This window comes from Rhyacophila brunnea, unplaced genomic scaffold (assembly GCF_057557595.1).
Source record: "Rhyacophila brunnea isolate RB1 unplaced genomic scaffold, BYU_Rbru_1.0 scaffold_7, whole genome shotgun sequence".
NCBI lineage: Eukaryota > Metazoa > Arthropoda > Insecta > Trichoptera > Rhyacophilidae > Rhyacophila > Rhyacophila brunnea.
Genome location: NW_028233339.1, coordinates 22,676,389 through 22,692,787, shown reverse-complemented (window position 1 = coordinate 22,692,787; position 16,399 = coordinate 22,676,389). Strand labels below are relative to the sequence as shown.

Genomic DNA, 16,399 nt, shown 5'->3' with positions numbered 1-16,399 from the left:
ATTTAATGTTATGTTTATTGTTATATTACTAATAATAATAGTATATTCATTGACATGTTTTCTTTTTTAAGTACATACGTAAAGTTTTTTAGTCATCTTTACACGATTTAAGAATATTTTCATCCGATGCCATGACAAAACAAATCAACGTGCACACACCTCGACTGTCGGTCTCCGATTGGCGACGAGTGAGAAATTTCGTCGCACCTACTGTTGAAAACTATTTGCCGTTTCACTGAAGTACGCTCTTAAGCATTTATTAATATTGGTAATATCGATAGCTATCTACTCTAATTTATATTGCCTTAGTATGTTTATTATTTTTGTAAACTCCTACGCAAAATAAATAGACCAGATAATTAAACGTGGATTAGTTTAATTAATATATTCTACGTTTTGTAGCATTGTAGGTACGTACCCACCCCATCCCCATTTCGAGCATATTCTGATTCAAGTTCAACTTCTGCATTATGGAGTCAATTTGTTAGGCTATAATACTTGCCGTAAGACTAGCTAATTACAGCTAAATAAATATATGTACAATATTATATACATTTTTGTTTTTATATGTGTATATATATAGTATATACAAAAATAAATTAACTAACGACAAGAACACAATATATTCGTTTTCCAGATTGCCGTAAATTAAAGACACCACTGTCCATTATACACAGACATACTGGTTAATGTCGATTGTTCACTTCCTATAATGTCGATAGAGTCTGAAATGTAAAATTTGTGTGAATGTAATAATAGTTCAGTTATTTTATCATCTTTATGAAGATGGGATTCATAGCCTGAAACAGCTGTCAACATAAATAACTTAAATATGGTAGAATCGATAAAAACTTTATTTTGAAACCATTCTAATGGATTTCTACATGCCTACAGTGAATGGATAACGAAATGCACTACTGATTGATTATTTTATCACTGCTACAAGCTATGAGCCCCAATGACAGAATAAAAAAGAAACCATCACAAACACCCGGGCTTTGAGAAAACCACATAAATATTATTGTGACCTCACCGAGTCGAACTCAGGCAGTCGGATGAAAGGCCCGCGCCTTCCACAGTAGATACGCACTGATCGGGTCGTGCCTATTGCTTTGAATCCATGTTGGTGGGTATAATTCACACCACACGTTTTCGATCAATATTCGGGTGATCGTGGACAAAACGGGTAGAAAATGGTTATAATCATTGTACCAGATGTATTTCATTGTGGTAAACTATATGATCAGCCTTTTGTACAAAATAGTCATTATTATTGTTTGCATTGGGCTCTACAATCTAATGTGAATCTTGGCCGTCTTTCCGAGTGGTTTTCTAACAGTTTTTATTTACCATATAATAATAATTTGTCTGATAATTTCTTTTTTAATTTGCTAGATATACCTGTCAACTAATGTTGCTATCCATTATTGTTTTTTAATGTGACTATTTCAAACGGAATCCCTGATTCACATTTAATGTGATTATGTAGATAGTTTTCCTTTTAGTCACGAAATACTCAAAAATACGCTAAAATCAGCATTACTACACTCCATCAACAGATTTAATGGCACGTCTATTTATTAGCATTTTTTTGGCTATGCATAATATGTCTATAATATGTCATAATATGTAAATGAATGTGGTATTTTTTTACAGTTTTCTGTAATACCTACAGGTAACGGCATTTTTTGTAATAAGTCACCTTTACGTAATTTAACTTTGTTGAATTCAATTGAAATGATTTTTTAATAGGTACTTACTTACCCGTATGTAAATACATACGTACCTACACGTGAAGAGTACGTTTTTTCTATACCAACTCTGCTGATTTATACAATATCAAAGCCGTAATGTATGTCTGTCTATAGTCAAGCTGCGGCACTGGTTGGCGAGTTCCGATGATAGCGCTAGTTATTGCATTACTTCGAATGCAATGTATTAACATGTATGCAGTGGGTACATGACGATTTTTGATTTCACATTTTGTTTATTATTTAATAATTAACAAATCACCATTTTCCCAATATGAAACAATCATCACTTGTATTGATTGCATTCGAAGTATAAGCGATAACTATTACTACGACTGACACGCACAGTTTTGTGCCACGGCCTGAACATAATGTACAATATATTGTCTACTCTATAACAAAAAATGGTTAATTTCTTGTTACTATTACTTATTAATGTTATTAGATTCGTTATAAAGTAATGAACATTCTAATACAGCGATTTTCAAACTGGGAGGCGCGGAGAGTTACAAAGGGAGGCGTAGCATAAAGTTTGAAACCACTGATCTAATACATGCCGAATAATATAATCTCTATTACTTACTATAAAAAATACTACAAAATACAAGATTTAACTTAGTTTTTGCTTTACTGTAAAATTGTATTTTTAAACAAATCCATAAGTCCTTCCTTATTGATACATTATACATACTACGAGTATTGTTAGGCAAACTGCAAATTACCAACTTTGATATTTCAGTTGTAACGATTTACAATAAATAGATCTTCACTTCATGACCGTGAGTATACGTAGAGATTATTGTTTGCTTAAACACATAATTATTATAAATTATAATAGTACAAAAATCCATATTATGAGAATCGAAATATAATGTTGATACAAAAAAAGGTTAAAATAAGAATCATTTAACTACTCGTCCACCGTAACCATTTATGTCAACGTCTTTGCCATTTAAATAAATCACCACTGCCTTGAGCATTGTCTGTGGTGATTTATTTATATGGAAAAGTAGGCCTATTTTCAAAATTATGTCAGATCATTACGGATTTATTTTTATGATAGTGTTGATCCAAAAACCCTTCAGAACAAAACTGGGTCAGCTATTTTTATTTCTGAAGGAAACTTTATTATCATATCAGATTTTATGACACGCGTAACAATAACAGCCGTTTTTAAAGCTTCGAAGTGTAGATAGAGATCTCACTCTTTATTTTCAAACTAATTTATTGATATAGCTATTAGTACGTTGACTGTAGAGGTACTTACTACCCTAGGGTCTCGGCTCCGAAACAAACAACATAATGCGATGGCAAAAAATCACTCACATTTTATTTTATGCGATGGCACACAAATCGATAATGTTATCCCTGCTAAACGGTGTTAGTAATTAGTATAAATAATAAATTACCAAATACGATGAAATATCGTACCCATTTTTTCTTATTAAATTCGTTGAATTACTACCTATAACATTTTTTTCTTTGACATAAGTAGATATAGGTATATCTAAGCAACATTATGCTGACTTTCACAATTCGGACGAATGTACGTGGTCACGTGGTGCTCAACTTTGTGAAGGAGATAATTATTAATATTATTATACTCGTCGTGTGGCTCACGACCGGCAAATGTGTACCGTCTATCGATACAGTGTCGGTGTTTCAACATGCATGAAAGATCGCCAAAATTTGCCTGATTTGGGACATTGTGAGGAGAAGAAGTATGCCGTGTGAAGAAGGTACTAAAATCACCATTACCAAACTTCAAAAGGAATTATCTAATGTTTGCCTGATTCTTGATTGCGATTTAAAACATCGTTCATATTAGATTTTCCCAAAATTCGAAAATATGTTTACAGTTATTGAATATATTAAAATGCAATGCGGTAAGGTAACCTGATTGCAATAAAAAAAAACTTTTCGATTGCATATTTCGTTCAAATTAATACAATCTATTTCAATATTATGCAACAATCATAATTTTCTGCAAACAGTTTACCATATTGCATTCGAAGTGTTTGCGATAACTAGCACTACGATCAAAGTCTACAGTTTCGTGCGGCGACCTAAATATAGTGAGCCTTGACATATACCTAACGAGTCGCGGCCTGACTATGTTGCGGCTTCATCATGTACATACATAATAAAAAATCAAAAATAAAGGTAATGATTTAATTAATGAAAATTTCACTTCTGAGTAAAATATTACCGTTCTCAAATGATTGAAAACCTCAGAAACATTCACTGATTATCTATTAAAAAAAAATATTGTACCTGGCGGGACTCAAACCTGCATCCAAAGTATAGGTAAATCGTTTTACAGTTGCACCATGGGTACGGCAAATGCGGCTTGCAGTTGTAGTGGTATTGTTTGCTAGCATTGAAATAGGCATTGTCGCAAGGAATTCAATACAGGCGCGAATCGCCTATGGTGCCTCTGTAGAATGATTTACCTATAACCGTTTATATTAGCGACCATATTTTGTAATCTTAAATGAAGGTTTTAACTTGATTCCTAGGTGTCATCGGGATTCTCCAAATTTTAATTGTAACGTACATACTTGCACTTTCTAAATTTTAACTATTCTTTATTCGTTGAATATTACATAAGATTTAAGAATGTGACATTCGTTATTGAATACACATTATTTGGATTAAAAATTAAGTAGATACCTATATAAAATCATAACAAGAAAAAGATTATATTTTTAGAATGAATGAAAAATACCGGGAAATATTCCAAACGGGTAAAATATTATTCCATGCGCAATAATTTCTGAAAGGCTAGTAAGTATCTACCATATTATTATCTTGTATCACTCGTGTTAACCATGGACAACCACTTCAATCCAAAATACCATAAACCAATCAAGTTCAGTGACTTGATTTAGAGTAAACAAAACAAGAATAAGGGTATTTTCCGAGGATCCGTAAATCCCTATAATCAATTCGTCAGCTCTACTTACCATAATTCTTACCACTTTTGATATCACGCGAGAAAAAGTTCCACGAAAAATGTATATTTACATTTTACATACATAGTTACTTGAATTTGTACATTTTTATAACACTATAATCATAATCTAACAACTGTAACTTCCCTTCAATAAACCTCGCCCTTCTCTATACACCCCGTTATTGTTCTTATGACCCGGAGTCGTCAATACCTACATCATCGTTATCATTGATCTCACGTATGATTGAACTAGCGAAGCCACGTCAGGGTTGCTCGCCCCGAGGTATCATTATTATGTGTATCGTATAATACCTACCCAAGACCATCTACAGTCAAACCATATTGCATTCGAAATACCTATACGCAATATCAATAAACTCTAAATTCAGTTTTATATAGGTATATATATATATATATATATATATATATATACCTAACGACACGGGTCCAGTTCGCTGCCATTTTCTGCCAATTACCTTTATTTCATAATCTTATATTGTTCAATCATTATATTAAATTTTAATAAAATACCTAAACTTAACATTATGTTTTTGACTAATTGTGTGAAATTGTATTCTGGCATCGGCTGTAGACTGATTTCGCTCCATGTCTTCTCTGTTCACACCTGTTCAAAGGTGCTGGAGGTCATTATAGTATATTTAAAACGTAAATAAGTCGGTAGATTCTTCAAACGCAATACTGTATCTACGAGGCTTTGTTGGCGAAGATGGCATTTGTCTGTGGCAGATACTCATAGGTACGTGGGACCTAGGATTGAAAGGCCACGCGTGCTCAGACACAGCGCATTTGGCCTTCACCTAGTGAAAATAGATTTATCTTACATGAGAATCATAGCATCATCACAGGTAGGAAGTACATACTATATCGCGACATCCCAATGTCGATTTATCATTTAGAAATCGTTTTTAAATTATTATAATTTAGTAATAATATGTCACCTTTTTTATTTATTTATTTTTTATCAAGTATTACAATTTATTTATATAGGTAAGTACCAAATAATATACATACCTATCTACTAATAAATAAAATGTAATTGTATGGTTTCGAAATATTGTAACAATTCATGGCGTGGTGGTAATGTAGTCAAATAGCAGCGGTGGAATGGTGAGATGAGTTGAGGATTTATTGGCTCGTGCCTTTATCCAGCCGTTGTCGAATCGCACACGTACAACTAAGTGGATAAAATTTATATTAAAATTGAATCAATTTATTTCTTCATTGTGTATAATATATCTAATATTTGTCTGCTTTTTATTTTCGTATTTCTCATGTACGAGGGCGACAGTAACGCGGGCGATCGCTATTATTTGTTTACAAAATTAAGAAATCTTATCCCACGTGGGTAGACTGATGTCAGATTCTTATGACAGTGCAGGTGACTCATTTAGGTGTTGGTATCATTACTTTTAAAATGGCACCAACACAATTCCAAAGTGATTTTGTCGGGGCCGCAATGCCAGAAGAACATGTCCTTCCTCTACATAGGTACATGCTGTGTATTTTTGAAATCTACAGTAATAATTATTGTCGATGGCTACTTGTGAACCTCCGATATACTTATAGCTACTATCGACACTTTATTTATATCAGACACACGACCAAACCAAGGGCCGAATGCATGCTCATGGTCAATGTGCAACCGAGAATATGAGATGAAAACGGTCGAAGGCTGTTTGGCATTGGAAATAATTGAAATCAAAATTTTAGTATGTACCCACCTACGTCCATCTAAAATAGTTTATCTGTTCTATATGTAGTAAACCTATTCAATGGTATTTGTTCCGGCTTAAACATCATAATGCTAATGGTGATGAATGATGATATTCTACACAAGACGATCCTATTCTGAATTTCCAAATCATGTTATAGCCTTAGGAAATTAGAAAACAATATCACATTAACTGGTTACCTAATTTAATTAAAACTGGTTATGAATAAACCACGTGTTCAACATTTAAATTGCGATATTGCCAAAGGGTAAATGATTATTATTTATACTTACATTGCGGTACAATTAATTATTATTGGTAATGAGTAGTAACGACTAATGAGTATTTGAATAGTGTTGCCCAGATGGCTGTAGGAAAGAAGTTTCGAGTGATTAGTACTATATTATGTTGCCTGCAAGTCATATTCACAATACGTTACTAAGTGTATTGTTTACGAGTGGAATCTTTTAACCATACTAATGGTCATTGCCGTTTCATAAATTCGGCAACTATTTTTGACAACTTCGATAAAATTTTCCATTCATTTGTTCAGTAGTGTTGTAACATTCAATTATTACAATTGCCGCCAACACATGCATATATTTTCAAAAACGTTCGATAGAAAGCCCAGTCAGTGGTGCCAATAAAATTATACCAAAATGTTTAAAAGAAACAATAGAGAAATTTAAGATTGTGCATACTTGACCATGTTGGGTAAATCAACATCCAGAGTTGAATAATTAAGATATGATTATAAATCCTATATACGACCTACATTCTTTTTTTTGTAAATGGGACCTTATTCTCAAAATTATTTATTATTGATTACTATTTCATCAAAAAAATATTTTTTTTATTTATTTATTAGTGTTTAGAATGGTAAATATTATGTGTCACAAAACATTTAAATTAGGCACCTACAGGTACCTACGTACGTTTATATGAAAATAATTAATATTTTAAGATTTTAAGGCGTGTAGTCCAATCATTAAAATGCTTATAACTTTTCATACTACGCAGTTATTGTACGTGGATGAATCCGTTTTCTCGTATGTAGGTATGTCGTATGCAGTGAAAGCGCCTCCTAATTAATTTGTACTTATATTTAGTTACTTGTACCTGCTCCTTCAAATCTCAACCCTTTATATAGATACCTATTTTCATAATCCGTTTTATATATATTCTAGATTTTAACAGTATATACATACCTACTGTAAAGTCATAAAATAAATTAAATAAAGAAAAATCATTTGGTCACATATAAAAATTGATACTTTCTAAATTATTATTATTTACCAGCAGGTAAACACTGAATCTCTTCAGTTTCACTTTCATTTAGGGTTTGTCTCAAAGTACTAAGCAGATATAGCTAGAATAAGGTTTTCTTCAACATCTTTGAGCTTAGCTGCTTAAGCCTCCTCCACTGCTTTCATCTAACTAAGTCCTAGGACCTAGGATACCCGTCTTGTCTTTGACCTACGAACAGGGCTCGAAATGGAACGGAACGCACCGGAGCGCCGTTCCGGCTCGTGAAATTTGTAAAATTATCGCTCCGTCTCGTGGAAAAAATATGTTGACCGTCTGAGCTAGATAGGCCATAGAATTGAACATCTGACACACTCATTTTCATAAAATACACATACGATTTGATGACTATGTAAATATCTTCAGAAAATTTGTCGAGCGCTCCGGTTCGTAAACTTTTCCATTTCGAGCGCTGCCTACGAAACATTTTCACAAGTCAAAGACATTGCATGATACCATCTAAATACAAATATTATACCCCGTTTACACGTGCATAGATTTACTGTGCACAGTAATAAAATGTATGGGGAAACGTGTATTATCGTGCAGCTGGCAAGATTGCGTGCATAAGACATCAGCACTTTTACGTGTAAACAGTTATTGTGTCATGATAGTTTAAAATAAGCACTATTGCCGACAGTAATTCCATGCACGTTTACAGGCGCTATTAATTAAGTAAGTATTGCAAATTGCAATCCGTCACTATAACAAACCGTAATCATGTTTTTTTAAATCTTACGTTCGAAGTTAGAATGTACACTCACTACCATTTGCACCATTTGCAAGGATTTGGCATCTATATTATTTATAATAAAATTAATATAATTTCTCCATTCGATAAGCATAATCTTTTGTGTAGGCATGAGTAAAGTGCCTGTAAATACTGCGAAGTGTTCTTTGTATTATTACCTTTTATTCATATTATATTTGAAGTCAACGGGTCATTTACCAGACAAACAAACATGCGTTATTGATATTTTTTTTTTTTTTTTTTTTAATTATTATAAACCTATGCAAGGGTGGGTTACTTGCAGCGTGTAGTTTGGTATCATCTATGAACACGCATAGTACATACAAACAATATTAAAATACTTTTAAAATAAATTGGCGCTATTCTCCTTAGATTCAATACCTATGCTTACATTAATTATTTGTTATTCTAAAACCAATTAACACATTATGCAAATGGTGTGTTTACCTTAATGCCATTGCTTACCAATTATTTATACAATGATTGCGATAAGATAACGTCGAATAGTCTTAATAAATATTGAATAAGCCTATTGTTTTTTTCCATACATTTTGGTATTAGGTTTTCCTACAATTATTATAAATGTATTTTGTTTTCTAGTTGAGTTTAAATGTATGTATGGTTAGATTAGCTTGAGGTAATCCAAACCATAGCAACCAAAGACATTTTTATGCTAATTCACTACTTAGATAGGTATTATTTTTTTCTGCGTTCGATCAGAAATCTTGTTTATTGTTGTTTGTTTATGATGTTTTAATATCGTGTCGTGACGTAGAAACTTTCATACCTGCCAAATTTTATAAAATCAATTAAGGGTTGTTTAATTTCATCATCCGACGCAAGTGACACACTTTAATTATTTGCTATGCAATAACTAAACAACCCATTAATGTTTTCGTAGGAAATTGGAATGGTGATAAGTGATGACATAAAGATTTACATTTCTTCTCGGAAATACGCATATTAATGAAATGAAACTTTTAATGCACGGTATGTACCTACAGCAATTTTACCTGTGGAGTGAATATGTAACGAAAAATCGTCATCGTCGTATGTCAATTGTGGCAACGTTTTGCACTCTATTCTTACCATGGTGCTACTGTTATAATACTCGAGCCATGACCTCCTCCACCACAGCCTTTAGCATTCAACCTCAGCAGTTTACTCACCTAGGTGAAGAGTTCGAACTTTCACTAGTCCTGTTTTGGTAAATATGACGTGATTACCTATTATACATTTGAAAAATATCATGTGACAATGTTTCATATATTAAATATTCCGAAAATTGTGTTATTTTCGTATAATAGTTTAATATAATATTATCTATTAACTATGTAAGTCTTACAAAAGTCTTATAAGTTATAAAAAAATGTTTTAGTGTTGTCCTCACGTAGTAGGTACCTAAAGTATATTTAGGTAAGATCTCAGTACATCGTACACATGTTTTCTTTGTCCCATAAAAAATTCACACATGTAGTTGAGATGCAAAACACAAACAAATTAATTCTAATTCGGATTTCAATAACACGCGCACGTCAGTCAGATTTGATGTGAATGGTATACTTACGCATATCATGTATCTTTTGAGCACCAAAGCCTCCACAGACCGTTGGTTTCTTTAGTAACTGGAGTTGTCAAGGTGTTACGGACCACGATTTTCTGTTTTTTGACGTCAGTTGAAACCTCACCTTTTGCGAGATTTTTTTTTATATGACGCGGAGCTCGGTTGGCTTCCTGCACTTGTTTTGTTCTGTGACTGGCATTTTGAAAAACTTCTACACGTATGTGACGGCTAATCACAGAAATCGATTTAAAATAAAATCGATCATGGTATGAAATGCAAATGGGTATAATATTATAGTTATTTGTCGGAGGCCAGAATTATTTTATCGAGACGGTGAAATAGAAATTTGCCTGCAACATTGATATTTTTTGATTTACTTGCACAGTTAGTAGGTAGGGCACATAATATTCAATTTTAGTATGTACCTAGGTACCTGCAGGATACATCTATCTAAATAACAACATATATTATTTACGTGCCTAACAAATGAGTTCTCAGGCAATCTATTATAAATTAATAATATGCATGTAAGCTTCAACCACACTGCAAATTGTCGCAGATTGCTGGCAGCTAACACAGTAACCGCATAAGCGGAAACTTACATACGTGTATCGAGCGTTTGTTTGTGCCATTTTTTTTGTTTTCAATTGTCATATACCCAAGTATTTACTGTTTACGTTGCCCCTACTTTGTAAATGTATCAAATCTAAAACAGAATGCCTAAATGTTGAAATCCAATACGTAGGTACCAGTTTTTAATAAATACCGTTATTAAAATACATACTTACTTCAATAGTGACTGATGATGTCCAGGCCCGCACACAAGGGGGTGGGGGTTCTAGATATGGGATATGTAGGTAGGTACCCGGAAAAGTACAGGGGTCCGCGGTTGAATCAACGACTAGCTATATATTAAACAATTAAATAGTACGTTGGCGGGGTAAATGTGACTCACCTAGTGAAAGTTACATCCATAATAGCTGTTAAGCACAATAATGCAAAATGGTTATCATATTAGTTGAGGTTTGATTACAATTAATTTGAATCAATATATTGATTCAAATTCAAAACACTAGTTATCGCTTATACTTCGAATGCAATATGGTACAAAAATGATGATTATTTTATAATACTGAACTTGCTAATACGTTAATAGGTAAGTACCTTATTTAATATGAACGAAATATACGATCGAAAATCTTCATTTACTGCGCACATATTATTACCGGAAATGAAAATATAATTAATATTAAATTCTACAGGATTTTAAAAAGGTTTGGCGATAGCTATTTCCGTTTAGTCTTGATAATGGTGTTACAACCGAAATAGCTATCGACAAACCTTTTTAAAAACCTGTAGAATTTAATATTAATTATATTTTCATTTCTTGTAAAATGGAATTCTACCAAGTAAATGCTAACTCAATTAATATTATTACCGCATCATTCGAAGACAAGTAATGACTACCACTATCATAGGAAATCGCAATTTAGTGATGCGGCCTGACTATTGAACTTGGTTCTGGTCTGGTCTAGTGTTGGAGAGGCCATTCTTAAAGGATACTGTAAATCAAGATTATTTTCATATCTTAGTGAACACGGATAGTACGGATAGTACCAACATAACTGGATTGTGTATTCTCTTTCTGCATTTCTATTTATCGCTACTTAAATACTACTTACTACATGTTATTATTACTTATTCAAATAGTGTCAACTGATGACGTTCACGAATGCATGAAATCGATATACCTACCTAATCAGAATAAATTACATTGAAAAATGTTTTTAAATCTTCCAAATTGCGACGCGTGTTGGAATTCAATTTCTTGTCTACGCATGCAATGTAAATAAATGTCCCTTGTGATGGAAATTGGCTCCTTTATCAGATATTGCGGTTCAAGTATCTCCTGTCACACGCTTACTACATACTTAATTTTCTTGCTAATATATAAGGAATCATCGCGACTTCACGTCTTTCATTGACGTCATACATTGGCTGCCGCGAAAGTGGAATACGAGAACATACGACTCGTTTTACTTAAAATCCCCACTTCGTTCCCAGTTGGATTCAGTCAAGAACTTGTCACTCGCTAGTGCTGTTGTCTTCCGCCTTGCGTTACCTACTTTGCTTTACTTGAGTTTTATCATCGGTTGTGTTCGCACCTAATTATTATCGAATTATTGTATTGTGAATTATTTCTGCGGAAGGAAGTGTGTGATAAAACTGATTACATCGTGGTTAATTAACTAACTGCATTTAAAAAACAATCTGATTTCGCTAGTTATTATTGTGGACTGATAAGCGTTTTGAGATACTATTGTTTGTGAAATTTACGTATTAAAAATGACTGTGACCAGTACTTTGAATGCCATGGCTCGGCAATCAGTCGTTGGCCGTTTTGGACCTGGAGGATTAACATATTCAGTTAAAGCAATGGTACGAAAAATAATGTAATTAAATATATATAAAGGTATTCGATTATCCGTACTCGTTACTTCAACGTGGTGTAGGCCCATCTCTAAATTTTATTTTGAAAATTCTACCGTAAATAAATATTATTGTAGCTATTCATTCTTGCGATGATTAAATTAATACTTTTATTTTGATATTTTTTTATTGAAATAATTTCAGATTAAATTAAATGGAAATATCTTTCTGATTTTTTTTACTTTAGCCCTGCGTGTTTATGGTTAAGAAATTTTCATTATGGTTGCATTCAAATAAAATAAATGTCGAATGACATCTAAACAAACACCAATCACTGTCAAACTAAATCTCGTACCCATGCAGTGTTTGATTTTCATTACAATGTAAACACAAACATTTTTGTCATTGTTAGCTGTTCTAAAATAACAATTTTCTCCACTTAGGTATATTAATTCCATAAATCTTGACAGTATTTTTTTTCTTTTTTACAGACCCCTTCTGCTGAAAAATGTGAATCCAATGACAAATGGAGAACCCAAGCAGGAGTGATGGCTCCACGAAAAGATGCTTCTCCACTTTCTAGTCTCAAGCGTTGGAGACGAGCGAGTCCCGGACTCGTCTCTTCGCCGTCCAGTCATCCATCAGAAAGATTACAATATTTAGCTATTGTAAGTACCCACCTCCCCGCATTTTTATTTTAGTGATTTTTCCTTGTGAGTTCATGCAATAGGTATTTAGTGACAGTGCAATTGTTTTTTTACCTACCTAGATCATTTTTTCAATAAAATTTGTTATAACAAAGAATTTAGATAATGTTATGTCTGCACGCTATAAATTAGAAATAAAACTATTGATTATTATAAATAAAACTTAATTTGTTAGACCAATGACCATAATCAATAATAACATAATGGAGTTCTACTGGGTAACGAGTAGGTTAATTAATCTATAATCCATTAATCTATTTCTTGTCATAATTTTGGCTTAACTTTTTTAATTTTATGTAAGTATTAAATTTAGTTAGAATTTTTAACATTGTTTTTGGTACCTACTTACTTACTTAATAACTTTATTGATACTTATCATCTTTTGAATAATTATGAGAAATGAGAATTTTGAATTGTCATTAATGTCAGATTTATTTTGAATTTTGTAGAATGCCCTAGAGCTGACAGCGCCCGCCAGTGATGTCCTGTTGAAAGGCCGCGTCCAATGGTTCCAGCTTTCCGGGCACCCCGACAGTCTGGCTCCAGCCGGTCCTGGAACCGTTTGGAAGCGGAGAGTCGGAGCAGAAGATGCCGAACGATGCGCATACGAAGCTCTCTCCTCTTGCCCCCACATGCGAAACGTTGTCCCCAAATACTACAGAGAAGTTGAATACAGGGCTGACAGATTCATCGAGCTGCAGGACTTATTATATGGATTCGAGGTAAGAAGATGTCATTATGGAAAACTTTTTAATCTAATTGATAAGGAATACTTCATTTTCTTATTAGATACAAATTTTATATAACAGTACTTAAGTAGTCTTCTCTCATTTTTCATGAGATTGGGAAGTTTATGTAGTTTTATTAAAATATCAATATAGGAAAAAAAAAACTTTAATTCATATTTTCTTTCTAATTGGACAAATCCAAGTCCTGATCATAATATTTATTTATCTTATGAAATCATTATGGAGTTAAGGTTATTTATTTTAAAATTGTCTAATTGAACTTTCCGTTTATTTCTCAGGATCCTCATGTGATGGATATCAAAATGGGAACGAGAACTTTCTTGGAATCGGAAGTTTCCAACACAGTAGCTCGCCCGGATCTCTACGAGAAGATGATCGCCGTAGACCCGACTGCTCCCAGTGAATCCGAACACGTAGCACGCGCCGTCACCAAACTGCGCTACATGCAATTCCGAGAACAGCAGTCTTCCACCAACAGCGAGGGGTTCAGAATCGAAGGAATAAAAATGGCAGGCCAACCGCCCATCAATGATTTGAAAAAAGTTAAAACCCAATCGCAAGTCATGGCGACAATCGCCAAGTTCCTGGGAGGACGAGGTCAAGTGAGGCAGAAACTCGTCAAACGGCTCAGGGAGATCCGGTCAATGTTCGAGCAGTGCGAATATTTCAAGACCCACGAAGTGGTCGGCAGCAGCATCTTTATGATATTTGATGAGAATTCTGTCGGTGCATGGCTTATCGACTTCGCCAAGACGCGCACTGTTCCCGATGGTCACACTGTCACACACAAAAAACCTTGGAAACAGGGGAACTACGAAGAGGGATTTCTATACGGCCTGGATAGACTTATAGTGGTGAGTACATGTTGTTACAGTTCAAGTAAAATTTGTTATTCCTGTAGTGAATTTGCATTAAGAGATTATATGGTTATAATAAGATGTCAACAGTCTTCATTCTTTCTCGACTTTACTCCGATAGCGGAATTCGGTCTCCTCCACAAGTGTGTTCCACAGACCCATGTCTCTCATTTAAATAATCTTATAAATTGAAAGTTAGTTTACTTTGAAAATCAGTAACATCTGTCGACACAGAATCTTATATTTTAAGTAATTATTATTATTTTGTGGCACTTAATACTGACTTGTGTAAAATTTCTGATTATTAGTGCCCTTGTTATCCTGTGTCACACATTACACAGTCTTCAAGTTTATACGCTTTACATCAGGCACCAAATTCTTTTTTTTCCCTTAACGTCATGTCTTTTGACAACGTATTATTCATAGAAAACATGTACTAACTTTTGCATCATCTTTTGTTCCCAGGCAATGGAGAATGAAGATTTGGATCACCTGCCCCTGAAAAATTCCACATCGATCGTTGAGCGATGAACGAAAGTACGCAATAAACATTGGGTAAATGTAAAAAATACCATTGCTTACTGACGCATGAGCAATAACAGTTAATAAAATTATGGACGGACGTATCCATTCTTTGATTTTGAAGATACAAAAGAGCCATCGCATGAAATGGCCCGAGCAGAATGAGTTAAACAATACTTGTCGGAAGCTTTTGGCAGTTTTGAAGGAACTATAACCGGTGGAAACTATTCATGGAAGCAGCTGGACACGTGGAGCTAACATAACAATGAAGAATATCCCAGTATAATTTATTATTACACCATATTTTTATAACAATCAGTAAAATCTGTCAAGATATTTGTGTATTTATTGTCTGTAATCACCTACTTTGTCAAGCTTTATTATAAATTTTAACTGAACATTTCTCAATGGTAACATTAAAAAGTAAACAATTTAGTTTGTGAAGAAAGGAAACAATAAATAATATGTGAAATACATGTATATATAGTATGTAATAGTATCACATATTACCAATAATTAATAATTATAAACAACCACTCTAGTCGTTTCTTAATAAAATTTTGTAAACATTTCATGAAGTATCTTATTATCCCGATCTCCCATAGGACTAGACTTGTCTTATAGACTTTTACATACTACCAAATTTAATTGAAGATCTCTCTAATCATCTTAAACCTATTGCTTACTACTACTTACTTCACCATATTCGATCCTGAGAGGATCATATGGGCCTCCACAGAGTGGAGGATTAACAGTTTTTTTTTACAAGAAATGGATGTTGGCCACTTGCTCAACCTATCAGGTCCATACTCTGACTCCAAACACAAATTGAAAAATAATATGTATTTGTCAGACCCAGGATTCGAACCTGATACCCACAACATTATAAGCTGACGCGTAAGCCACTCAGCCATAGTGGGCGTCAAACTTATATTGTAGGTGCCAAATTCTAACACTGTCGTGTCATTGACTCAAATTCTCAATATTTATCGACTTATCATTAGCGGCGATCTGTGGAACTACAGATTCACTTTCAGGTATATATCTCTCTGCTTCAGTCCGTTGTAATGCATA

At 33.5% G+C, this 16,399-nt stretch overlaps 1 protein-coding gene across 10 annotated transcripts in view; it reads left to right on the top strand.

Annotated features, from left to right (window-relative positions):
* Positions 1 to 15,899, top strand: part of IP3K1 (inositol-trisphosphate 3-kinase-like protein) — a 169,243-nt gene extending 153,344 nt beyond the window's left edge. For 8 of the 10 annotated variants that reach the window (XM_085957465.1, XM_085957466.1, XM_085957469.1 and 5 more), the window contains 4 exons: positions 12,982 to 13,158; positions 13,647 to 13,919; positions 14,225 to 14,800; positions 15,269 to 15,898. In XM_085957465.1, coding sequence (XP_085813591.1) covers positions 12,982 to 13,158; positions 13,647 to 13,919; positions 14,225 to 14,800; positions 15,269 to 15,334 — 1,092 coding nt within the window. In that variant the 3' untranslated portion in view covers positions 15,335 to 15,898. Of the gene's footprint in view, positions 1 to 12,132; positions 12,500 to 12,981; positions 13,159 to 13,646; positions 13,920 to 14,224; positions 14,801 to 15,268 lie in introns of those variants that run through there. The other 2 variants (XM_085957472.1, XM_085957468.1) reach the window with 2 other exon arrangements.
* Positions 15,900 to 16,399: the final 500 nt, after the last annotated feature.